Source organism: Saccharomyces mikatae (assembly GCF_947241705.1).
Source record: "Saccharomyces mikatae IFO 1815 strain IFO1815 genome assembly, chromosome: 11".
NCBI lineage: Eukaryota > Fungi > Ascomycota > Saccharomycetes > Saccharomycetales > Saccharomycetaceae > Saccharomyces > Saccharomyces mikatae.
In genome coordinates this window covers 366,789-390,303 of record NC_079266.1, presented here as the reverse complement: position 1 = coordinate 390,303, position 23,515 = coordinate 366,789, and the positions used below count along the sequence as shown (strand labels likewise).

The 23,515-nt window shown below is 39.5% G+C and overlaps 8 protein-coding genes and 1 non-coding gene across 9 annotated transcripts; 2 read left to right on the top strand and 7 right to left on the bottom strand.

Annotated features, from left to right (window-relative positions):
• Positions 1 to 69: 69 nt before the first annotated feature.
• Positions 70 to 1,494, bottom strand: TFA1 (transcription factor TFIIE subunit TFA1; the record flags this gene model as incomplete). Its single annotated transcript, XM_056223874.1, has 1 exon — positions 70 to 1,494. The coding sequence occupies one exon, from the start codon at positions 1,492 to 1,494 to the stop codon at positions 70 to 72; it is 1,425 nt and encodes a 474-aa protein (XP_056077849.1).
• Positions 1,495 to 2,531: 1,037 nt separating this feature from the next.
• Positions 2,532 to 4,544, top strand: MAE1 (malate dehydrogenase (oxaloacetate-decarboxylating); the record flags this gene model as incomplete). Its single annotated transcript, XM_056223873.1, has 1 exon — positions 2,532 to 4,544. The coding sequence occupies one exon, from the start codon at positions 2,532 to 2,534 to the stop codon at positions 4,542 to 4,544; it is 2,013 nt and encodes a 670-aa protein (XP_056077848.1).
• An 811-nt stretch (positions 4,545 to 5,355) lies between these two features.
• Positions 5,356 to 7,059, top strand: IXR1 (DNA-binding transcription repressor IXR1; the record flags this gene model as incomplete). Its single annotated transcript, XM_056223872.1, has 1 exon — positions 5,356 to 7,059. One exon carries the CDS (start codon positions 5,356 to 5,358, stop codon positions 7,057 to 7,059), a length of 1,704 nt encoding a protein of 567 aa, XP_056077847.1.
• Positions 7,060 to 7,488: 429 nt separating this feature from the next.
• Smki_11.trna11V lies at positions 7,489 to 7,562 on the bottom strand. The gene has a single exon. It is a non-coding gene; the product is annotated as a tRNA-Val (tRNA).
• Positions 7,563 to 9,316: 1,754 nt separating this feature from the next.
• On the bottom strand, positions 9,317 to 12,424 carry TTI1 (Tti1p; the record flags this gene model as incomplete). The annotated part of the gene is made up of 1 exon (XM_056223871.1): positions 9,317 to 12,424. The coding sequence occupies one exon, from the start codon at positions 12,422 to 12,424 to the stop codon at positions 9,317 to 9,319; it is 3,108 nt and encodes a 1,035-aa protein (XP_056077846.1).
• A 223-nt stretch (positions 12,425 to 12,647) lies between these two features.
• SMKI11G1750 (haloacid dehalogenase superfamily protein) lies at positions 12,648 to 13,358 on the bottom strand (the record flags this gene model as incomplete). The annotated part of the gene is made up of 1 exon (XM_056223870.1): positions 12,648 to 13,358. One exon carries the CDS (start codon positions 13,356 to 13,358, stop codon positions 12,648 to 12,650), a length of 711 nt encoding a protein of 236 aa, XP_056077845.1.
• A 390-nt stretch (positions 13,359 to 13,748) lies between these two features.
• TUL1 (ubiquitin-protein ligase TUL1) lies at positions 13,749 to 16,028 on the bottom strand (the record flags this gene model as incomplete). The annotated part of the gene is made up of 1 exon (XM_056223869.1): positions 13,749 to 16,028. One exon carries the CDS (start codon positions 16,026 to 16,028, stop codon positions 13,749 to 13,751), a length of 2,280 nt encoding a protein of 759 aa, XP_056077844.1.
• Positions 16,029 to 16,460: 432 nt separating this feature from the next.
• On the bottom strand, positions 16,461 to 17,960 carry UGP1 (UTP glucose-1-phosphate uridylyltransferase; the record flags this gene model as incomplete). The annotated part of the gene is made up of 1 exon (XM_056223868.1): positions 16,461 to 17,960. One exon carries the CDS (start codon positions 17,958 to 17,960, stop codon positions 16,461 to 16,463), a length of 1,500 nt encoding a protein of 499 aa, XP_056077843.1.
• Positions 17,961 to 18,724: 764 nt separating this feature from the next.
• RGT1 (Rgt1p) lies at positions 18,725 to 22,234 on the bottom strand (the record flags this gene model as incomplete). Its single annotated transcript, XM_056223867.1, has 1 exon — positions 18,725 to 22,234. One exon carries the CDS (start codon positions 22,232 to 22,234, stop codon positions 18,725 to 18,727), a length of 3,510 nt encoding a protein of 1,169 aa, XP_056077842.1.
• Between the last annotated feature and the right edge of the window lie 1,281 nt (positions 22,235 to 23,515).

The following is a 23,515-nucleotide window of genomic DNA, read 5'->3' as shown; positions in this document are numbered from 1 at the left end:
CATAAACTGTGTGCGACATGTGTGAAATAGTACTCAACAACTGGATGAGATCATAAAGAAAAGGTTATACTAAACGTCTTCAAATTCGATGTCCATTTCGTCATCCTCATCATTATCACTCGTTTTCACGTTTGCACTAGGATCTGAAGCACTGGCACTGGTAGTAATGGTTTCTACAGCCTTATTGTCACTTACATCTTGCTTTAAGTCACTCGACGTGGTATTTTTTGTTTCTGTCTTTCTTGTGCCATCAGTGTCCGTTACGTCTTCAAATTCATCTTCAAATGCATTTTCTGGAGCGGCTTCATCATTATCATCCAAAACATCTTCCATCTCTTCTTCTTCCTCTTCTTCCTCTTCCTCCTCCTCCTCCTCCTCTTTCAGTTTTGCTTGCTTTTTGGCTAACGCAGCGTAGTAATCGTTCAATGTCTTTTCATTTTCTCTTTCTTCCATTTCTTGCTCAGTCAAAGTTCTATTATTTTGGTAGGGCGTTTCTTGCATAGTTTCGTTATCAGCGGTTATAGAATCCATGGCTGATGCAGTAACTGCAGGATCGAACTCTTCTTCATTATCCAATCTACCAAGAGCAGTCTTGCCAATAGTACTCTGTTTATGCCATTCGGGAACAGCATTTTGCTTTCTTTTCTCCTCAGCCTGTCTCTCTTGTAGTTCCCTTTGAGCCATTTCATCACTTGCGGTGGTGATGTTGATGTGTAATGTGGCTTGAGAGTTAGCACCGGCACGTCTACTACTATCGTTACTAAGAGCAGTACCCATAAGATTTGGCAATGGAGCAGAATCGCCCGGTCTGAACATGGTGCTACCCTTCTTTGGATTATATGTGTACGCAGCATGTGATTGATTTTGGGGAGGAATCAAGCGAGCCAACGCAATTTCGAAGGTATTTTCCTCAATTCTTGAATCATCAATCTTTTTCAAAGAATCAATGATTGGTTGAATTTGGTCCATCAGCCTGTTCAGTTTATCTTGTTTTTCTTTGTTCTTTTTACCAGAATCATCTTCCACCAACGGTTCGTCACATAATGAACATAAGAATTCTGTTCTGTCAAAATTTAATAACTGCACAGCTTCTAATTGAGTGTACTTAGTCAAACAAATCGGGCACATGTAACCGTTTGGTTCTGAATTTTTGTCCAGATCATCTTTCAATCTCTGCACCACTTGATGCACTTTCCATTTGATAGCGTCAATAGCATGAGGATACTTAACATAGTAATAAACTCTTTCCACGCTCTTGGAGTTTGGAGGATATTCTCTTTGTTTGTGTATGGATATTAGTCTATCCGACCTTAATCTAGCAATGAGCGGACCCAATTCCGTTTTGTTTATGCTCAACAATTGTTTCAAATCATCTTCAGCGAGGACTGAATGAAATAGTATAGCATCAAGCACGAGTACAAAGGAACCACCATAAAACCCCCTGACGACAAACTTTAAAAGATTTTTCACAATATCATCTATAGGTCTATCCATGCTCTACTCACTGCAACACTCGCTTCTAGTATTTTTTTCTTCTGGCTTAACGATGACAAGTAATTTCACTGCCAAGTCTACTCTTGATTAACTTTTTTCCTATTCTTAGACGAAACTGCGTAACTAATCACTTTCCACGTTCTTACACTCAGCGCCAACCAAGGAAGGCAAAACTTATATAAACACAGAAAGCCGTAGAAACAATCTAAAGCCGACCTGAGGAACGATTCTCACATCAACATTTATTCTTCTTTGGCCACTTGGACAACTCCTAGCGCTGTATCAAGTCTAGTTGTTTATAACGAACTACAATGTTTGTTAACCGCAATATATATGGTCACACAACAAGAGGTAAAAAAAAGAGAGTTTCGCGAATGTTTCGTATTTGATTCCGATACCTATTTGTTTCACTTTGTGCATTTTGAATACTGCATCGTGCATTGCAAGGTTTTTTCAATTCTTGCGTTTTGCTGACCGTTCAAGGCGATGGAGAGATCTTCATTGCATATCATTTTGTACTAGCGTCGTTGAAAGTAAACACCCACACATTACACACTATCCGGAACAACTCGGAGTTTTAACTCTTCCCTAGACGGTTTAAGTCGGAGATATTAAAAAGAAATCAAAAAAAAAAAAAATCAAAGAATTGGCGCATTCCATCTTTTATTATCGTACGCGTTATTGTTTGTGCTAACATCGCATCGCATCAACTGACTGAGTGACTGAGTCGAGTTCCCTTTGCTTCGACTCATCATCGACTTTCTATGGTGAAAAATTTTCGCAATCTCCTATTATTGCATCGCAGTACTCCATTTGACTTCCTTTAGCCTACAGCTTTAGCGCTATAGACATGCGACGAAGTCGCACCCGTTACCGGCTTGATTATCATATATACACATACGTATATATATATGTGTCTCAGTGTATTTATTCGTATACTGTGTTCAGGTTTTATAATCTTGTTCTTTTGAAATGTGAGAATTTTTTGACGAATTTACTGCATATATATAAACAAGGCAAAAGAAAGAGGTACGGTGATGCTTAGAACCAAACTTTCCGTTTCGATCGCTGCAAGATCACAATTAAGCAGATCGTTGACTGCATCAAGGACATCGTCATTAAAAAGATGGCCCATTCCACAGCAGCAGCGTCTATATTCTTCTAATACAAGATCGCATAAAGCTACCACCACAAGGGAAAATACTTTCCAAAAGCCATACAACGACGGGGAAGTCACTAAAACACCAGTTGGATCTCGCGCCAGAAAGATCTTCGAAGCTCCCCACCCACATGCTACTCGTTTGGCCGTAGAGGGTGCCATCGAATGTCCTTTGGAGAGTTTCCAACTTTTAAACTCTCCCCTCTTTAATAAGGGTTCTGCATTCACACAAGAAGAAAGAGAAGCGTTCAATTTGGAGGCTTTGCTGCCACCTCAAGTGAACACTTTGGACGAGCAACTAGAAAGAAGTTATAAGCAGTTATGCTACTTGAAGACGCCCTTGGCCAAGAACGACTTCATGACGTCTTTAAGAGTACAGAACAAAGTGTTGTATTTTGCATTAATAAGGAAGCATATCAAGGAACTTGTTCCTATCATTTACACCCCTACCGAAGGTGATGCCATTGCCGCCTACTCTCATAGATTTAGAAAACCAGAAGGTGTGTTTTTGGACATCACCGAGCCTGATTCCATCGAGCGTAGATTGGCTACATATGGTGGAGACAAAGACGTAGACTACATTGTTGTCTCAGACTCGGAGGGTATTCTCGGAATTGGTGATCAAGGTATCGGTGGTGTGCGTATTGCCATCTCCAAATTGGCATTGATGACTCTGTGCGGTGGTATTCACCCCGGCCGTGTGTTGCCCGTATGTCTGGATGTTGGTACTAACAACAAAAAACTGGCACGTGACGAATTGTACATGGGTAACAAGTTTGCCAGAATCAGAGGTAAGCAATATGACGAATTCTTGGAAAAGTTCATCAAGGCCGTTAAAAAAGTGTATCCAAGCGCAGTTCTGCACTTCGAAGATTTCGGTGTTAAGAATGCAAGAAGATTGCTGGAAAAATACAGGTACGAATTGCCTTCATTCAACGATGACATTCAAGGTACGGGGGCTGTCGTGATGGCCTCATTGATTGCTGCTTTGAAACACACCAACAGAGATCTAAAGGACATTAGGGTGCTTGTTTACGGTGCCGGCTCAGCGGGTCTTGGTATCGCAGACCAAATCGTCAACCATATGGTCACACACGGCGTTGACAAGGAAGAAGCGCGTAAGAAAATCTTTCTAATGGACAGACGTGGGTTAATTCTGCAATCGTACGAGGCTAACTCCACACCTGCACAACACGCCTACGCTAAGAACGATTCAGACTGGGCCGGTATCAACACTCGTTCTTTGCATGACGTGGTGCAAAACGTCAAACCCACATGTTTAGTCGGTTGTTCTACTCAAGCGAGCGCGTTTACTCAAGATGTCGTAGAAGAAATGCACAAGCACAATCCTAGACCAATTATCTTCCCATTATCCAACCCTACCAGATTACACGAGGCCGTTCCTGCCGACTTAATGAAGTGGACAAACAACAATGCTCTTGTGGCTACCGGATCTCCTTTCCCACCTGTTGACGGATACCGTATCTCGGAGAACAACAATTGTTACTCTTTCCCAGGTATTGGTTTAGGCGCCGTGCTCTCACGTGCCACCACCATCACAGACAAAATGATCTCCGCAGCCGTGGACCAACTAGCCGAATTGTCACCACTTAGAGAGGGTGACTCTAAACCTGGCTTACTTCCTGGTCTGGACACTATCACCAACACATCTGCGCGTCTAGCAACAGCCGTGATCCTGCAAGCACTTGAGGAGGGGACCGCACGTATCGAACAAGAACAAGTACCAGGTGGTGCTCCTGGTGAGACTGTCAAGGTTCCCCGTGATTTTGACGAATGTTTACAGTGGGTGAAGGCCCAAATGTGGGAGCCTGTGTACAGACCTATGATCAAGGTTCAACACGACCCATCAGTGCACACCAACCAATTGTAGACCAGACATGGTCGGCGGCTAAAATCAAGGCTACTACATAGAATCATATATATATGTATATACATGCATATATGTATGCACTTATACAGAACTTCACTTTTTTAAAAATAAAACTGATATACACTAATAAAAATACTAATACTAATAATAATAATAATAATAATAATAATAATACTAATAATACTTATTCAAGTAATAACTATAGTAACAGCAACGATAACAACAAAATAATACCAAATATGGAAAAAAACGTCACGTAACAACCGTGGGTAGCGATACAGTATCCTGGAGGCATGGGTGCAGTAGACACTGACGACGGCCGCGCGGGGTTTTGGGGTCAGTGTGGTGTGCTGATGCTACGGCAACTAAGGGGAGGCGCAGCCGGCTCTTCTCACTTTCTTTTCTTTTTTCTTTCCACCTCCCCTGGTGAGAGAACAAATGGGAACAAAAAATGCACACACCAGTTGTGGGAACTGATATTGGGTATAGACACGGCCCCGGCACATTCGTTTCTCACTCTCCTTCTGTCTCTCGTTCTCGCTCTAGTTGTAGTTTACTTCGTTATCCTCTGTACTGTTGTGCTGTAGTACTGTACTGCATTGTACTCTGTTTCCTCTACTGCTAGGTCACTGTCCAACATCTACTGCTAGCGAGACTGTGACGCTGAAGCTTATTCGGTGATATCCCACAAAAGAACAGTATTACACACAGACAAGGCAAGGCAACGCAACTCAAGGCAAGAGCACAACGATCACCCCCTTCCTTCATTCATCCTCTGATACGTATAACGCTAACAGTACCTACAACCGCAATGAACACCGGTATGTCGCCCAAACAGGACGACGCTTCTAACCCCAACCTACTCAACATAGGCCAAGACCATTCGCTGCAGTATCAGGGTCTCGAGCACAACGACTCTCAGTACAGGGATGCTGCTTCTCATCAAACGCCTCACCAATACTTAAACCAGTTTCAAAGCCAGCCCCAACAACAACAGCAGCAGCAGCAGCAGCAGCAGCAACAACAACAAGCGCCTTATCAAGGTCACTTTCAGCAGTCACCACAGCAACAACAACAAAATGTTTATTTCCCTCCACCTCCTCAATCGCTGAGACAACCTAGTTCGCAGTCGCAACAACAACAATACGGTAATACGAACTCAAACGCAAACAGCAGTGTTAATGTTAATGCGATACCTCAGGATTTCGGTTACATGCAACAAACTGGGTCCGGGCAAAACTATCAAACGATAAATCCGCAACAGTTTTCTGAGTTATACAACTCCTTTCTAAGCCATTTGACTCAGAAACAAACAAATCCTTCGGGCAGTCCAGGTGCGTCCAGTAGCAGCAACAACAACAACAACCCCAGTAGTGGCAATAATAGCACTGGCAGTAATACTGCCCAGTTGGCAGCCTCTCAATTGAACCCGGCCACCGCTGCTGCGGCAGCCGCCAATAATGCCGTTGGCCCAGCTTCATACTTATCTCAACTTCCTCAAGTGCAGAGATACTATCCAAACAACATGAATGCTCTCTCTAATCTTTTAGACCCTTCCTCTGCTAATGTTGGCGGAAATGCTAACTCAGCTAGTCACCCTGGCCTATTGCCGCCCAACATGCCATCTCAATTGACTCACCATCAGCAACAGATGCAACAACAGCAACAATTGCATCAACAACAACAGCTGCAGCAGCAACAACAATTGCAACAACAATTGCAACAACAGCAACTACAACAGCAACAACAACAGCACCGTCATATGCAACAGCAACAGCACCAGCACCAGCAACAGCAACAGCAACAGCAGCAACATCCTGTAGTGAAAAAATTATCTTCCACTCAGAGCAGAATTGAGAGAAGAAAACAGTTGAAAAAGCAAGGCCCTAAGAGGCCTTCTTCTGCTTATTTCTTGTTTTCCATGTCTATAAGAAACGAGTTACTGCAACAATTTCCTGAAGCGAAAGTTCCCGAGTTGTCTAAATTGGCTTCTGCAAGATGGAAAGAGCTTACTGACGATCAAAAAAAACCATTCTATGAAGAGTTTAGAACCAACTGGGAAAAGTATAGGGTCGTAAGAGACGCTTACGAAAAGACTTTACCTCCAAAAAGACCATCCGGTCCCTTTATTCAATTTACCCAAGAGATTAGACCTACCGTCGTCAAGGAAAATCCTGATAAGGGCTTAATCGAAATCACCAAGATTATTGGTGAAAGATGGCGTGAATTAGATCCTGCTAAAAAGGCAGAATATACTGAAACTTACAAGAAGAGATTAAAGGAATGGGAAAGCTGCTATCCTGATGAAAATGATCCAAATGGAAACCCGGCCGCTCATTCACACAAGACCATGAACATGAATTTGAATATGGACACTAAAATAATGGAAAACCAAGATAGCATTGAACATATCACCGCAAACGCGATTGATTCGGTTACGGGAAACAACAATAACAGTACCAGCTCGAACACTCCCGTTTCCCCCCCAATTTCATTGCAGCAACAGCAACTTTAATAGCGCCAACAACAACACATGCTGCTGACTGACGCCACTATAAATGGTTCGATCATATTAAGTGAATAACAAAAAATAGTATGATTAGTTTTCCACTGTAACATTATCCTACTCAAAGGTGAAAAAAAATAATACCGATAATAAAACTTATCCAGCTATCTCCGGTATTCTTTACTCCTGTTCAAAGTTTGTTCTATATTGTACTACTCTACCTCCTTATTACTACAACCTCTACTTTATTTAATATTATTTTCTTTCTTGTTTTTTTACTTTTAGTGTATACATATTTAGCGATATATGTGCACAGTTGTGTAGTATTCTTTTTTATCTTTTTGTATTATATTCATCTCATTTTTCATTTCATCCCATCCCTTCTCGATTTTACGACGCTCCGTCAACCAAAGAGAAGTAAAAAAAACAAAAAATAATTGATTTCGCCCAGGATCGAACTGGGGACGTTCTGCGTGTTAAGCAGATGCCATAACCGACTAGACCACGAAACCTACTATTTGTTATCTTTTTCTAACTAGGATAGCGAAGTAAATTATATGAAACACAATGTAACAATCTTAGAACGAAACGAAGAGATTGAGTAGTCTTGGAATAAGTGATTACTGCTATACATTTATTCGAATAAATTGGTGTAGTTGATGACGAACATTCTTCAACATGATACTTGTTGGAATAAGTGATTGCAACTATACGTTCTTCGTACAAATTGGAGTAGGAAAATTCTAATAATAGAATTTACCGTAGTAATGAGGTAAAGATCTATTAATTGATCAGAACCTATTATATAAGAAGATAAGCCATAACTAAGATCTTATCATCATTGCTCTGAGCTATGTCTGAGCCATTGTGTTAAATATGACCAATTGGCGTGTGTTTTATGTACCTCTCTTATATAAAACTGTTGGAAGGAAAATCAACTGCAGAACTTAATATATAAGAAGTGTGATATAAGTAAATTTTGAGATAATTGTTGGGATTCCATTGTTGACGAAGGCATTATTCTTAGGTATATAGAATATACCAGAAGTTCTCCTCGAGGATACAGGAATCCCATAAATGGAACTCATAATTCTAAATAATTCTGTATATGCTTTTATTGCCATTTTATATGTTGTCAGTCATTATCTTATTACAGTATTGATCTTTGCATGTCAGTTTCTCTAACTTTAATGGCAGCTTCTCATAACCTACGTGATCTTCTAACACCGTATATGATAATATACTAGTAGTATGACTTTAGTTGATAGACGATAGTTGATTTTCATTCCAACATGAATAAATATATATTTTGCATATTATTATTGCTCTGGAAAATGTGTCTTTGTTCGTTTAAGATGTAGTTAACGATTACCGTTTTAAGAAACCCTAGTGTTGCACCTGCAGCATAGTCGTTACTGCTTAACATAGGCTATCCTGTTTCAACCATGACGCCATCTTCTCCCACTTAGAGTGTTTGATGTATTAAACTCTTAAGAACACTAATGTATTCAAACATGTTGTAACATATAATTTAGCTGTTGAAATAAGAACCGACTACCTTCTAAAAGCTACTATTCATATTACTGGTAGATTATTATACACGATGTAAAATGATTGACATTAAGATTGAGAAACAGTCATTGGGTCTAGTGCTGAAACACAAGAATTGATAATGTCATAGGATAATGAATGACAACGTATAAAACACAAGAATAGATAAATATACTATTGTGAAAAACTATCGATTCCATTTTGTGGGTTTCTATATCCCAGAAGTGAACATCTAGTACATTCCTTATACGTAATAATATTATTACGTTCATCAACAATGTAATTTTAATAATTATACAAAATTCACCTAAATCGCCATTAACAGTATTCAAACGACTTACTGGAGTAAAATGCAGAATGTTTACATGCTGTACCAAGCTTTACATTTGTATGACCTCAAATGCCGTTGTTCCTATGGCAGAACAAAGGAAATTTAAGTATGCTTATCCGGTAATAGTACAGGACAAAGCTCAAGCTTTACTGTATGGATGAATCAACTTGGAATCTATATATTCAACGATAGTAGTCATTACATTGAACGTATAGTAAATTACCGAAGTGCCTGTTATGCTGGATACTATTCTATACGTCCAATACATGTGTGTTCTATGTACTTCTCTTGCATAGTATAAGAAAATCTCTTTTTATTCTTTATCAATTCTACAACCTACCGACAGCTATTAACAATATGTATATCTTTTCACAGTAAAAAAATTCAAGTTACATTTCTTATTTTCCACACAATATCACCAATTGTCAACGATATAACTGAAATTTTTTCCACTGGCACGACCTGAATGCAACAGTATATTATTTGTTCCAGTGTCGCCTCAGAGATTAAGTACTCTGTAATTTTGACGCCCTGCAGAACCATATGTACCAACGAAATTAGTGCGTTTTCAGTTATTGGAGGGAATTTTACACGCTTACCTATAGACCTTTCTTCATGATTTGTCACCGTTGGGTCGATTCTGAGTTCTTTCAGAATAAAAGAATTCTGACACAATTTTTGCCAAAGTTCAATAAATCTCTTAGAGACAAAATCACCAGAATATTTAATCATCTGCTCTAGGCAAATACACGCTGGTTGAACAATGGAATAGTCGGCACATACGATGCACTGTACGATTGAATCCCATGTACCAGCAACCTCCCTAATCAACAGATTATGTTGTGTTGATAATAAAGGGAAAATAAGTCTCATGACGAAAAGAATTTGGACTCTTAGCCTTTTTGAGGGATGGGTTAGTAATCTTTCTCCATAACCCAGAATTTGCAATAGTATTTTATATGAATCCCGTGGTATAGGTGAGGTCCATTGGTCAACATCGTCGTTAGGATTTCCTCCTTCAACCTCTTCTTCTTCGTCATCGCTATCCGGCTCTCTCAATTTGGAGTCAAAATATTCTTGAAAATTACTGGGCTCGTTGCCATTTTTCGCAGACTCCATATCGTTATGATCCATTATGTCATCTTTAATCTGTGCTTCTCTATCTAGTATATTTAGTACCTGCTGAAAATTAGTCATACCCCACGGGGAAAAGGTACTTTGTGAAATGTGTTGGTTTGATATTGCCAAAATCATTTCATCATCATTGATGTAATTTTTCTTCATCTCCACAATGATGATTTCAAATAGTTGGAAAAATTGAAGACATAAGTCACTATATCCATGATAATAATCCAAAAGCTTAAATATGGTTTCAATAACATCCTTAAAGTTCTCAATGGTTTCATAGCCAGCCAATTTGCAAATCACGATTAGTATATGGCTCACTCGTTCAGTCATTCCTGAATTCAATCTCGAGGAAATGGACTCCACTAGATAATCTACGTTGTTTAATATCATATTGGGGACAGAGCCGTGATATAGGGTATCTGCTATCGTTAAAGCGCAGGACTGGCCCACATACCTAATGGTTTCAGAAGGGGAGGCCAAGGCATCAATCACAATATATATATAGTCAATCAGTTCTGACTGGAAATCATCTTTCATGACTGAACAAATCGTTTTAACAGAGGATAAAATCGTACAAACAGCAAATTCATCACCTTTTTTGATACCTTTACCTTCAATGTCCATGCTAATATCTTGAGAAAGTTCGTTGCAAAATTCGAGCACTGTTAAACACGCTTCTTCAACCATACGACTAGAATCGTCTACTATTGACTCAAATTTCAAGAAATCATCTTCCTCCTTCGGGAGGGTCCCCACCGCTTTTAAAAAATTGGAGCTTAACCATAGTGCCACTGCCTTCTTTGTTCTTGGTGAATCAACTTGTTCCGAAATCAATTCTATCACCACATCGTTGAGAACATTTTTTTCTAATAATAAAGACCCCATATGGCATGTAAATTCTCTCAGGCTTAGTGACATATTTTTTGACAATCTTGGTAAAACAATTGCTGCATTCTTATTTTCTAATTCTTCGAAATTTACCATAGCCGTTATTGGACCACTTTGTTCAATCAATTTCTCTTTATGGTTGATTAAATTCGGAGGTTCAATACATTCATTAACCGAGTAAAATAAACATTTAACAATTCCATTGACAACCATACCTTTTTTATTATTTCTCTCTATAACATCAGTCGCAAACGCCAAGGCCGATAACCTCTCAGCATTCTCAAACCGAATTATATCACTCAGTTTGTGCAAATTTTCATTTAGAACTTCATTTAGTTTTTCCAAATGTGAAGGTAATTTAGACATCGGATCACGCTGTAAACTTACTAAGGTGGAAACCAACACCTTTTCACAGTTGCGTAAGGACTTTTCACATCTAGTTAACAAGATCGATACAAACGTTGTCAATGCCTCATCAATTCTTTTGTTGTTGCGTATCAATAATTTTGGTATGAAGGCCTTTAAAGCGTTATTAATTTGGCCAGAAGTCGCTCTCAACCAACTTGTGTCTCTATGGGTCTTGCTATCTTTGAGTGGTAGAACAATAGGTTCATTAAAGGAGAATGGTTGATCTCGCTCAGGGTCTAACTCTGCCTCACCCAATGCTCGAATATCTGTTAGCCTATTAACTTGAACACGTAGACTAAAATCATCATAAACCAAGACCAACAATTTCACCAGAACTTCTAATGTGCGAACGCATACTTTGTAATGTATTTTACGGCCTGGTTTAGTAAGTATCTTGGAGAAAACAGAGACATTCCCCGGAAGTATAAATGAAAGCATTTCACCATCTGATATTATGTCCTGAAATAATATTTCCAAAGATGCCAAAACTTTCAATTGGAGCTCATTATTATGAGAAGACTGCTCCAAGATTTTTAACAGAATGGTAACAGAATGTCCTAAAGCGGGAAGTGATTTGGGTCTTGAATTGGAAAAAAACGTATTATTGTATTGTTGAGATCTTATTGAACTGAAGAACTGATACAAAGCTACACAGCCAGCATATGTAAACTCGTCTGACCTGGAGTTTAAACTTTGATTTTCCTTATCCGAGCTAATCAAAAATGTAATCAAGGGGAAGAGTTCTTGGCCCAGTTGCTCAGGAAATTTACCATTAGATGACCAACATATCCGCAATAGATGAGATATAATCAGTAGAACGTATTCTGTCTGAGATTCACCGAGGGCTGGCTGTCTTAATAGACTTGCGATAGGGACAAAAACATAATCAGCAAATTTTGGGGACAGTGAGTCGTCTTTGTGTGTTGACAACTTCCTTTCAACTTTTTTCAAACATGCTAATAGCGTCAACGAATTTGGGTCAAACGACTCAATAGGTAAAAAAGCAGATTTAGAAAGTTCAACGCATGAAATCCTTATGTCCTTGAACGCATTTGTGTCTGAATTCATTTGTACAGAGCTTTTAAACATGTAACGAAGCAATTCTTTCTTTCGATGTGCATGTTCACAAAATATTGCTACAATAATAAGGTTAAAATGAAGTGATAAAAACCCAAACATATACTCAAATATAGTATAGAAAGTCAATCAAGTTTACATATAAAATTGTTCAATAATATTGAATACAAGTAAATCTTTTTTACGTAATATTCACATAGAAAACCTAAATATTTCACAGGCCATATTTGGATCTTTCCAATTTCTCCAAAGAAGACAGTAGTTCACCTTTGCCGGCCAACAAAGTTTCTGTGTCTCCCAAAACAGCATGTGCCTCTGGATGGGGAACCCAAATAACATGTGCACCAAACGCCTTAGCTGACTTAACACCAGGGACACCATCTTCGAACACTATACATTCTTCAGGTTTCATATCTGTATGAAACTTTTCGTTCAGTTCCTTTAAGCCCAACTGCCAAACGTCCGGGAAAGGTTTCCCCCTTCCTTTTGGAATTCTTGGATCATCTCCTGTTACAATAGCATCAAAAAGGCAGAAACCTTCCCCTAAATGACTTGTCTTACCTTGGAATTTAGATCTGTTTGAAGAAGTACATAAAGCGATAGGAATATCCTTTGATTTTAAGTACTTCAATAAATCCAATGCGCCAGGTAGAAATTCACAGGTACCCCATTTAAGGGATTGTAAAGCAATGTTCCTTTCGTCATACTCATCCAAAGTTATTGGTAACTCGTAATGTTCGATCACCTTCTTTCCCGCTTCTGGTCCTGGAAGTCCTTGCAATTGAATTTTTACATCCCAGGTCAAGGGACCCTTGCCAAACTCTGCCAAGGTTTCATTCAATGTCTCAGTGTAGATGTCTTCTGTATTAATAAGAAGACCATCCATATCGAACAGACATGCCTTTACTGCCACGGGATGGGTCATTTTAAACTAAACAAAACGTTGCTGCTAGATTATGTTCAATGAAAAAAATAAAATATTATCTGACCACGATGATACTTTTAAGGATCATTTAATCTGTGTTAGAGCGATTTTAATTAAGATACAATTAGATAGACCTACATTGGCAATTAATTTAACCAATATCTCGAAAAATGTGTCATACGATAGAAAGGGTAACACTAAAAAACCTGCGAGAAGATTGGGTTGCTCTTCAAGGATATAAATAAACCCACCATATTGAAATCAATAAAGTCAATGCATGTTTCGATAAAACTTCAAAATCATCGCAAGTATTGAGTAGTGTTGTGAAAAACGTCATGAAGTCTTGAATTCGAATCAATATATATAATTATTAGAAGCAAGAATTGCTATCTACAATGGAGGTAACGGCGACCTACACACTGGGCATTGTAATTTATAACTCATCCAGTTCTCCAGACATGGAGTATGAAATACATGGTTACAGGGCGTTACCATGTAAGAATGCTGATCCACTTTGTGAGTTTCTGGAACTTCTTCTATGTATATTGGGACATCTGACATACATATCGCGCAATCAACGGTATTTTCAGCAGTTCCACCTCCATGCTCTGATATATACTCAGTTGAAAGAGCCTTGAAATACGAGTATCCATCCGGAATTGTGTGCTTAGGTAGGAACCAGCGCGATCCCAATATATCTTGAGAATACAAGATGCTAATTTGAAACAGTAACCATAGTGATAGAAACACGACGAAATGTACATCTTTGTGGTGCCTAAAGACGTTAGAAGAATAAGTGAAAACATAAACAACGGGCAGACTTCTAATTATTGTCGTCCCTACTACAAAACTCCACAATAAAGGCATTTTGTTTTGGTTTCTATTTCCTCCAATACTAGATCTTGTTCTTTCTCTTCTTGAAGGGATACCCTTAACAGCGTTACGGAAAATTTGAGGAATCCAATAGGAGTTTAATATGAAAATTAGAATGTACTCAAATGTCATCCTTAATTGGCGAGGCCATGATGTCGAACTCAATAATAAAAAGGTAAAAATGATTAACATAAAGAAAAATCTGCCATATAGGGAGCCACCGATAGAACCTTCATCAGGGATGAACGCAGGCCTTGGTCTATTCTCATCATATGCACCAGTGTTACCACGTAATAAATTGAGAACCCCAACATTCTGTTCATTAACCTGCGAAGCGTAAATCGATATCAAGTAACGTATTTCGAAAATAGAGGCCAAGATAAAGCATGAAAAAGCACTTATCACCAAAGGCAAGTACAATTCAGGAACAATACTGGCCGCCACAAAGTATAAGGTGGCCAGGGAACCATCCACTAAGTTAATCATCGAGAAGCAATAGAATGAGATTTTGTTAACCATGGAAGGGGTGTTTGTGTGATGCATTTGAGTCAGCAATAAGTATATCTGGGCCGCAAATAACGCAATACCGAACAGTAAATGTCTTCTAATCGACATAATTTTTAGTTCATACCGTATACCCTTCACGTCATGCATTTCTAATCTCACACCGCAGTCAGGAGAATACAATAATCCAGAGATAACCTTCAGGGGCGGTAGACTAGAAAGATTAGCCGGACGCCCCAAGGGCCAATTCAATTCATCGTCTATTAACTTAATCTGGTCTCTTGTGTATTGGTTCCACGGTTCCAATTGAAGAAAAGTCATATACTCACATTTAAGATTAGCGTTATTGTACGCATTCTGTACGTCTTTCATGGTCATCACATTCGCGTAACTCGTAAAATTCCAATATTCGTCAACGACTTCTTTGACTTCATTGAATATTTTCTCATTATATTCATTCTGAAAAGACATGTAATGAGGAAGGGCGAACAAGGAATGAAGTTTAGAACTCTGAGAAATAGAAAGTATTCTACCACGTTGAATATCGTAGACAGCCATTGAGGATATGGAATGCTTTTCCTTTTCAGCCTTATCTGAAAAGTCGATCTGAAGATTTAATAATTTCCATCTGTCGCTTTTCTTATTTATGAAATTTCTCCTCAAGTAATTATTATTATTATCTTGAAGATTGTTCATATGAAAGATTTGGATAGCTATTTCGCCATGCTGAAAACTCACATTATGGAGTTCACCGTAAGTGTGTCGCTCTGACCAGTACGTTTCCCCCTCAGGAGGAATATCGTCTGAAAAATCACTTGCCGGCTCATAGAACCTGGGTATGGGCATCCTTATTTTTTCATACTTGTTATTTGAAACAAGATTTATTTTTCCTAACAGAGTACTTGTAATATTAGGGGGGAAAAGGTTGGAGGTGTCACCATTGGAGGTATTCCAGACTTCAGTGTTTATGGAGTCTATGATTTCATTGGGTAAGATCATGTAGTTCTGTTCGGGAAACCATCGATCATAATCTTTTCCTGGTAATGGGTAAGTGGCATTCTGGAGAGGATTATTCAACATGTCTTGGTAACTTAATTTGAAACCAGTGATATTTCGGAAACCATCTGTATACGTCATATTGAGGAATGCATCATGTTCTGTTCGGAACTGTTGCTTCAATCTCTGAAGCTGATTGAACTCGTATTGAGAGGATACGCCATCACCACCAGGTGTGGAGAAAAATAGGAATAGAATCACTATTATAAACACTAAGGTGTTGCCATCGATTTCCATATTGTAGTTTGCCCCTTCGGCTATAGGGGGTTCCTCTTTTGTTCGAATTAGTTTAATTACGAGAAAAGTGTAATTATGGTAATTGTATGTGTCCTTCTACGATGTCTACTGAAGCAATATCAAATTCTGACAATCGAATCTCTCTACATTTAAACTACCTTTACTCTATTTCCCTAAAGTTCACAGCTCTTACCCTACCGAACGAAAAAACAGTTTATATTAGAAGCCACACCCAACAAGCAGGAAAAGGAATAGGTAGGCATTATGAACGCTCAGGGTTTTTATATCATTCATTATCTTCTCTTCTGTATAAGTCTAACTATATAAATGTGTATATATTAGAGATATATGACCCATTGAAAAAGAAACAGCATGTAGTAGAACAAATAACCCAGCGGAGGTTTGAAAGTAGAAAGACTGCAAGCTGCATCCTCAATGCTCCAAGATTTGCAAATTACCAGTGACGACGACGTTCTCCAATATCGACCCGTTTGGAATATCGATTTTATGACCATCGGAACAAACAATGATGACAGTACCCCTTAAAGTGACATCCTTACCCAAGAAAACGTTACCTGTAATGGTCAAATGATCTAGTTCAACAATTTTGGGGATGTGAGGGATTCTTGCGTTGAAACCAGAAACCTTTTTGAAATGAGAGCCCAACTTGATTAATGGGTTTGGACCGAAGCGAGATGGGTCTAGCTTTAATGAACCATGCTCCAAACGGAATAAATCTGATTTAACAAGCAGCAAGTCGGAACAGGTCTTAACAGGCAAGAATCTTGATCTTGGAACGACAACACCATGGGCGCCCTCAAAATGTCTAATGGCAGCACCACAAGCGGTTTCCAGTTGTAAGACATTGATTTCATGACCGTCTCTTGTTATAGTTTTTTGGTTTGGAATGATTTCCATTTCCAAGTTGCTTGATTCAATCAACCTCTTTACTGCCTTCAAGTTGATCCATAAGTTATTCGTGTTGAAATTCGTAAACTTTCTGATGTTTTTGAATTCGTCAATGTGCTCTTTTGGAACTTGAGCGACTTCTAACAAACGCACTTGACCGTCATACGAGATCAAAGTACCACCTTTGACATCGGCCCTGGTCTTATCGGTCAATTCCATTATATATTCGGCACCAGTCTCAATCATGTGATTCAGAATCTTCAAATCAACGGTAGCACCCAAGTTATCACCGTTAGATACGAACAATACTTCTCTCCCTTGTGCAATTAAGGCGTCCAATTCACCGGAGACATGTAGGGATTCAAACAAGTCACCATGGCCTGGTGGATACCAGGCGTCAAGTGGAGAATCGTATTCAGTGGGGACAGGCAACAAAGAATCCTTGTAGACTCTTGGAAACCTCGATTGATTGAAGGATCTGATTCTGATTCTGTTAGCAGAATACTTCTTGATCAAGTGTTCTGTGTCCTTGTCAGTGTTGAAAGAGTTCATCAACAACAATGGCACGTCACTATCGTACTGTCTGTTCAAATATTCGATTTGACGAACAGACAGGTCCAAAAAGGTGTTTCCCTCCCTCACTTCAATAACAGATTTAGGGCCAACACAACCCATGGAGGTACCCAGCCCACCGTTCAACTTCAAAACAGCCAATTTGGAAAGATTGGAGACGTTTTCTGGCTGCTGAGAAATGATTTCATACTTAACCACCTCATCTGGGTTGGGCGACTTAATTTTGTCCCACTCCAAAGTAGTTCTAGATGATTTTTCCACCAAGTACCTCCTGAAAAGCGTGAAAAACGAATCCAGTTCGTTTTCAAACCTAGTGCGAGCAGCATCGTCAAGTTTACTAGAGTCTGCTAACTTGTTTAAAGCGTTTCTCATTTGTGAGGCAGCAACACTATTTGTGTTACTTTCGAATGCATAAGTGGAATGTGTCTTGGTGTGTTTCTTAGTAGACATTATTATGTTATGATACACTTGGTGTAGGGGTTAATTATATAATCAGGAGTGGACAAAGCCTTTTAACAATGCTGATTGGTAAAAGAGCAGAAATTGAACTATCTATTAGAAAAACTATAACTTTCATCTTATGGTACCTTCTGGAAGAACCTTGTTGTTTGTTTAGATTTATATACTCAGTCCAAAACAGGGAAGGGAAAAACAAAAATGGGCCGAGCCCAGACAAAGAATAAGCGCGTTAGGCAGTTCGAGAAGGGGCGGGGGGAAAGGATCAGGTAACAAGATCATGGTACAGGGGATAGTGTGGCAGTAAAACAGCACCAGAACTTTGAGCTTCCCAAGTAGCAGAACTCCATCAGTGACAATAGCAGTAGTAGTGTGTAGCATTAGCAGTAATAGCAGCAGGCGGTAGCAAGATGCGTAGTAAGAATTACGCCCCTGAAAAAGAAAGCCAAAGTAGGAGAAAGTAAGACCCCTGTGCTGTGGAGGAGAAAGGTACTCCTCGACCATTGTCTGCGCGTACCCCTGAGCTTAGCCCTCCTCGAGTATCGCGGAAGATGATGGAGCACCAGTGCTAGAGAAGCATGAAATGTCTTGGCGAGGCAGTATTGTTACAGGTTAAAACAGCGAGTGTGTATGTGCGTGTACGTATTATTTATGTGTTTTATTTAATTTGATCATTGCCTGGCATTTCTTTGCGCCGATTTTGTATCGAAGGAAAGGGGAGAACCCTGACTGGCAGGGGAAGGGTGAGTAGTTGTCTGTCAGTACCAGCCCAACTCTGAATCGTCCAGTAACTTCCAGCCGATACTTACAAAGTTTTCGAGAGCAACGTTCTCGAGTCTAGGTTCCGCTGCTGGGGCTGGCGCCGTTGTCGTTTGAGTGTTCGAGATACGCCGTTCGCCAAGCAATGTCTTCATGACAGATGTTTGGCGGAGGCTTTGTTCTGAGCTTGTCCACATGGCACTGTTTCTGGCTGCAGGGGAAAGCCCTCCTGTCAAGGACATCATGGACTTGTTTAACTCGTGCTCGAAGATCTTAAACGGCTTGATCATTGTCAGCACACTAGTGATCTGTACTACTTCGTTCATCGAATTCGACAGCTTCATGACAAGATCTTGCGACTTCTTGGTGTCTTGGGTGTTCTGTGTCGTCGTGGCTGTCATCATAATGCTAATGAGTGATGTGGGCATTTGTTTGACCAATTCTGTGATGTTGTAGACTTCATGCAGGATGGCAATAGCAAAAGGTGAAATGACCCCCCGGCACAGGTCTGAAAGGATGGTTCCAGTGTCTTGTTTGAGACCCAGTAATTTCTTGTAAAAATCTGGGTTTCCCTCGGACGAAATCGTAGCGTTAACATTCCTGGTTTCTGGGGACAATCCCATAGCAGGCGATGCCTCTTGTACTGCAGGGTCATTAGCTGGTGGGTTCGGTGGTCTATAATTATAGTCGATACTATTTGTGGGGTTCAGTCTTAATATCAAGGTCAATATTTGTAAAATTATCGATATCAATGAACATAAAGAATCTGCTATTTTCGAACTTAAATCTAATGTTAACTCTGAGTAGACCCTAGTTTCTGAATCATACAGTGATAACAAGCAATTGATGAAGCTGTGCTTGCCAATCAACAGTTTACAAAATAATTGCGCTACTGATATGGGCTGCGTTTTCACATATTCTGATAGGAACAAAGAGGATTCGGCAGTATCGAACCCAGGCTTCCTGATCCCGTTCGTCGATATTCTATTCCTGGTCATCTCGCTTATCAATTCACCCAATTTTAAACTTTGCAAAACGCTCTTTAATTTCAATTGGCTTTGCTCCAGGCACCATTTCGAGGCCAAATCATTAGAAAAATACATTTCCGTAGAACCTTGAATAGAAATGTTCAATAGCTTGGGCCCACCAAATGCGCAACTCTGTAGGGAATCAAAGACTGAAAGCAGAACGTATAATCTTTTGAATAGCACTGAATAGTGGCTCATGTTTTCGTCCATAGAATTCGGTGATTTGGATGGATTCATGTGCCCAGCACTTCCAGTTCCAATATCAAATTCGGGTGGTTTCATGTTTTCATTTTCTGTGTCCACCTCGTCACGAACTGGTGCGACCATATCATCGACACCTGTTTCAGGGAACAGTAGCAATTTGTATAGTTTAAATTCATTGAAAATTGTCACTGACATTCCAAGCACGAATGAATTGTCGTACCCAACAAATGCCAAAATGTAATTTAGAAGAATAAAAGTGGATAGGTAAATAACCTTAACCTTAGGCGAGATTTGGTTGTTATTTTCTCTAAATTTGGGATGGATATCCACGATTTTTTGGAAACATTCATTAAGAGCAGCAATGAAAACACTTTGTACTTCTAAAGTCTCCTGTACTTCACTATGCGAGTCATGTCTTGTTTTTTCAGTATCCCCTCCAGTCGTGGCCGTAGTGAACCCATTTTTGTTATTATCGTTCTCAGAAGATAGTGGCATGCCAACGATATTATCAAAGAATTTGCCCCCAGGCTTTTGTTTCAGAGCCACACGAACCAACAATTCCAATGAGTTCCTAAACCATAAAATAACATAAGAATTAACTTCATGTATGTTAGAAATCGGCTGGGTGTTAACTAACAATAAGTCATTAGTCAAGGTAGTTTTGTTCAAAGGTATGATCGGGAATCCGATATGTATAAACTCATAATAAGCATCGATTAAATCTACATCTGATATTTGACCATAAACGATAGTCGAAGAAGAAGATAATGGGTGAGAAGAATCTTTCGATGATATGGAAATAGATGAGCCTCTCTTTGATTTTGTTTTCTTTGAGACATAACTTTTTCTACGTTTTTTTGTACTTCTATGTGGCGTAGATCCAGGACTGGATGTCTCCAAAGCTGCTGATGTTGTTACAGATTCTTGAGAATTTTGAGATAATTCCTTGGAGGAACCACTATTATTGCTACCGTTTTTGTTGTTGAGATCGCCGTTATTATTCTCATTGCCATTCAGCCTGTCCGCGGATAAAGTTACTGATACCGGGGCTGATTGTCGTCTTTTATTTATATCCAAGTCAGATGACAATTGTTGCACCTGTTGTCCTTGAAGTCTTTGCGTCTGCTGTGCAACACTTACAGCATTAGTGGATGTGCTGGAAAGCATAGCAGGTGCGCTGGGTGACATAGCCTCACTGGCGACTGATCCTTGTCTAGAATGAAACCCATTCGCAGCGAATTGGCCAAAGGATGATATCGATGGATTGTATGGTGGCTGTTGAGAAAACTGAGAATAAGAGTATATATTATGTCCTTGTTGCACCCTTTGTTGTTGTGATTGTGGCTGTGATTGTTGCTGGGGTGGTGGAAGCTGGGGCTGGCCACCTAGCGGAAGAGAATTAGACGTATTTCGTAGTAGAGAGGGTATGGAACTTGATCTTCTTGTCTGTTCCTCATTGTGATCATCAGTAGGAGCTAGCAAACCAGAGGTTCTTATAAAAGACCAATAGCCGCCACTACCAGTAGCACTACCAGAGCCGGTGATACTTCCGTTTGTATTACCAGAATCATTAGTAACTTTGTTCGTTATGGGAGACTGTTGTACAGTATTATAAGAAAGCTGTTCGTTTGGGTTCAAAGTTCTTACCGATATATCACTTTGCAAAGAATCAATAGATCCTTTTCTTTGATGCTGAAATTCATGGTAGGGGACTTTCCAAAACTGTTGCTGGCCGATATTACCGACAGGCATTGCTGGCTGAATTGCTGAATTCGAAAAACCAGAAGGCATGCCACTAGCTTGAGGAATATACTGTGTTAGTGGAGGCAAAAGAACTGAATTAGATCTCGAGGGGGTGCTAGGGACGGTATTGCTATTAACGCCGTTGTTGGCGCTATTGCCCGTGTTATTGTTCGTGTTATTACCGTTTTCAAATGTATTATATGGTCTTATATTATTGTGATCTTGTACTTCGGTAGCTCTTGGATGGCTAGCGCTCCTCGTATAACCTTTTGATGGCCCTCTCTTTAAAGGAACTCTTTCAAAACTACAACGGTCTCCGTTTCTTTGACAGTTTGTGCATACACCCCTTTCATCTTTATAATCACACTTAATTTTCTTTTTACGACACTGATCGCAGGCCCGAGAAGCCTTTGTTCTCTTCTTCATTGCGTGACCGCTAGCTGCTGCAGGGTTCATATCGTCGGGACTATTGGAAGTACCACCGTTCTTGGTGGAGTCACTAGAGTTTGTCGAAACACTATTCAGCTCGTTCATAACTCAAAATATACTGGAGTTTGAGAAAAGAGTACCGCTTTTTTATAAAAGTGGGAATCGAGAAGCGTATTATTGTTGCACCAATGAAAATTGCGAGAACAATGATGTACAATTTTATATAAGGGAGAGTCGACCAACGAGGTTTATGATGAGAGAACAGAATTGCTGTATGGACAACACTCAAGTCTCAAAACTCCAAGTACAATTCGTAACTGATGCGTTGTTATTTTGACTTATCTTGAATCTTAAATTATTACTATTTCTACTATTTTTTCTTCCTGTTTTTCCTTAAAAGATTCCTTCCCATAATCGTCTTGCTTGGCCTCATGAAAAAAAGGGAAAAACAAAAGCATGATGGACATAGCAGCCAAGGTTTTTGGAAGCCCGCTATTTGCTGTTTTAAGAAGGTTGTACCATTACTAAAGCTACATAGTTTTTGTCTGATATAATGTCAATCATGCCACTTTTGTTGGTCCTAGGCCATGTCACGAAAAGCGATAATCGATATCTTTTACGCACGTATAATGGTCTACCCTTTCTAACAATACTTCTGGGGCAATGATCAGCTGCATGAATCTCCGAGAAAAACGATCAGTGGCAAGATCTCACGAGTATTTACATCGAGTAAACTCTTCCTGTAGAACAACGCTCCTACAGGGTTCATCCTTGACTTGGGGAGCATAAGACTATCTAACTACAGATTCCATGGCATGCGTATTCTATTACTCAGAGCGTTTGACAGAAAAATCTTCTCCCTTTCATTGAAAACGAATCGAAGAGCTGGGTTTATAGCATTGTCACTAAGGACGTGGTCTCATCATAAACAAATAGAATATACATGACATGTTGCACAGGAAAGACCGAAAAAAAGCCAAAGAAATAAAAAAGGACTGCATTAATACAACACACGACCTTAAGTCATTTGGCTTTCTTGTTCATCCTTGAACGAAGGGTTTCCTAGCTTCTGGCCATCTTCTGGATTCTCCTCGTTAGAAAGTGAGGACGCTATAACGAAGAATCAAATTTCTTTTCCGTTTTATAGTCGATGAAAAGAAACTTTTCGCTTGTTACGCTTTTATATTAGTTCACCTTATCACCGAAAAAAACTACCCTCTGGGAGCGGCTAACAAAGATAGAAAATAGAAAGTTAGGTCTAGAGTATAGCTTCAGTGATTATAAATATATACATTTAAAAACAGTTATAAGCAGGTAATAAAATCCAAATGAAAAGGGCAACGCATTTATTCTTGTTCAGACTCAAGTTCACATCTTTATCTACCA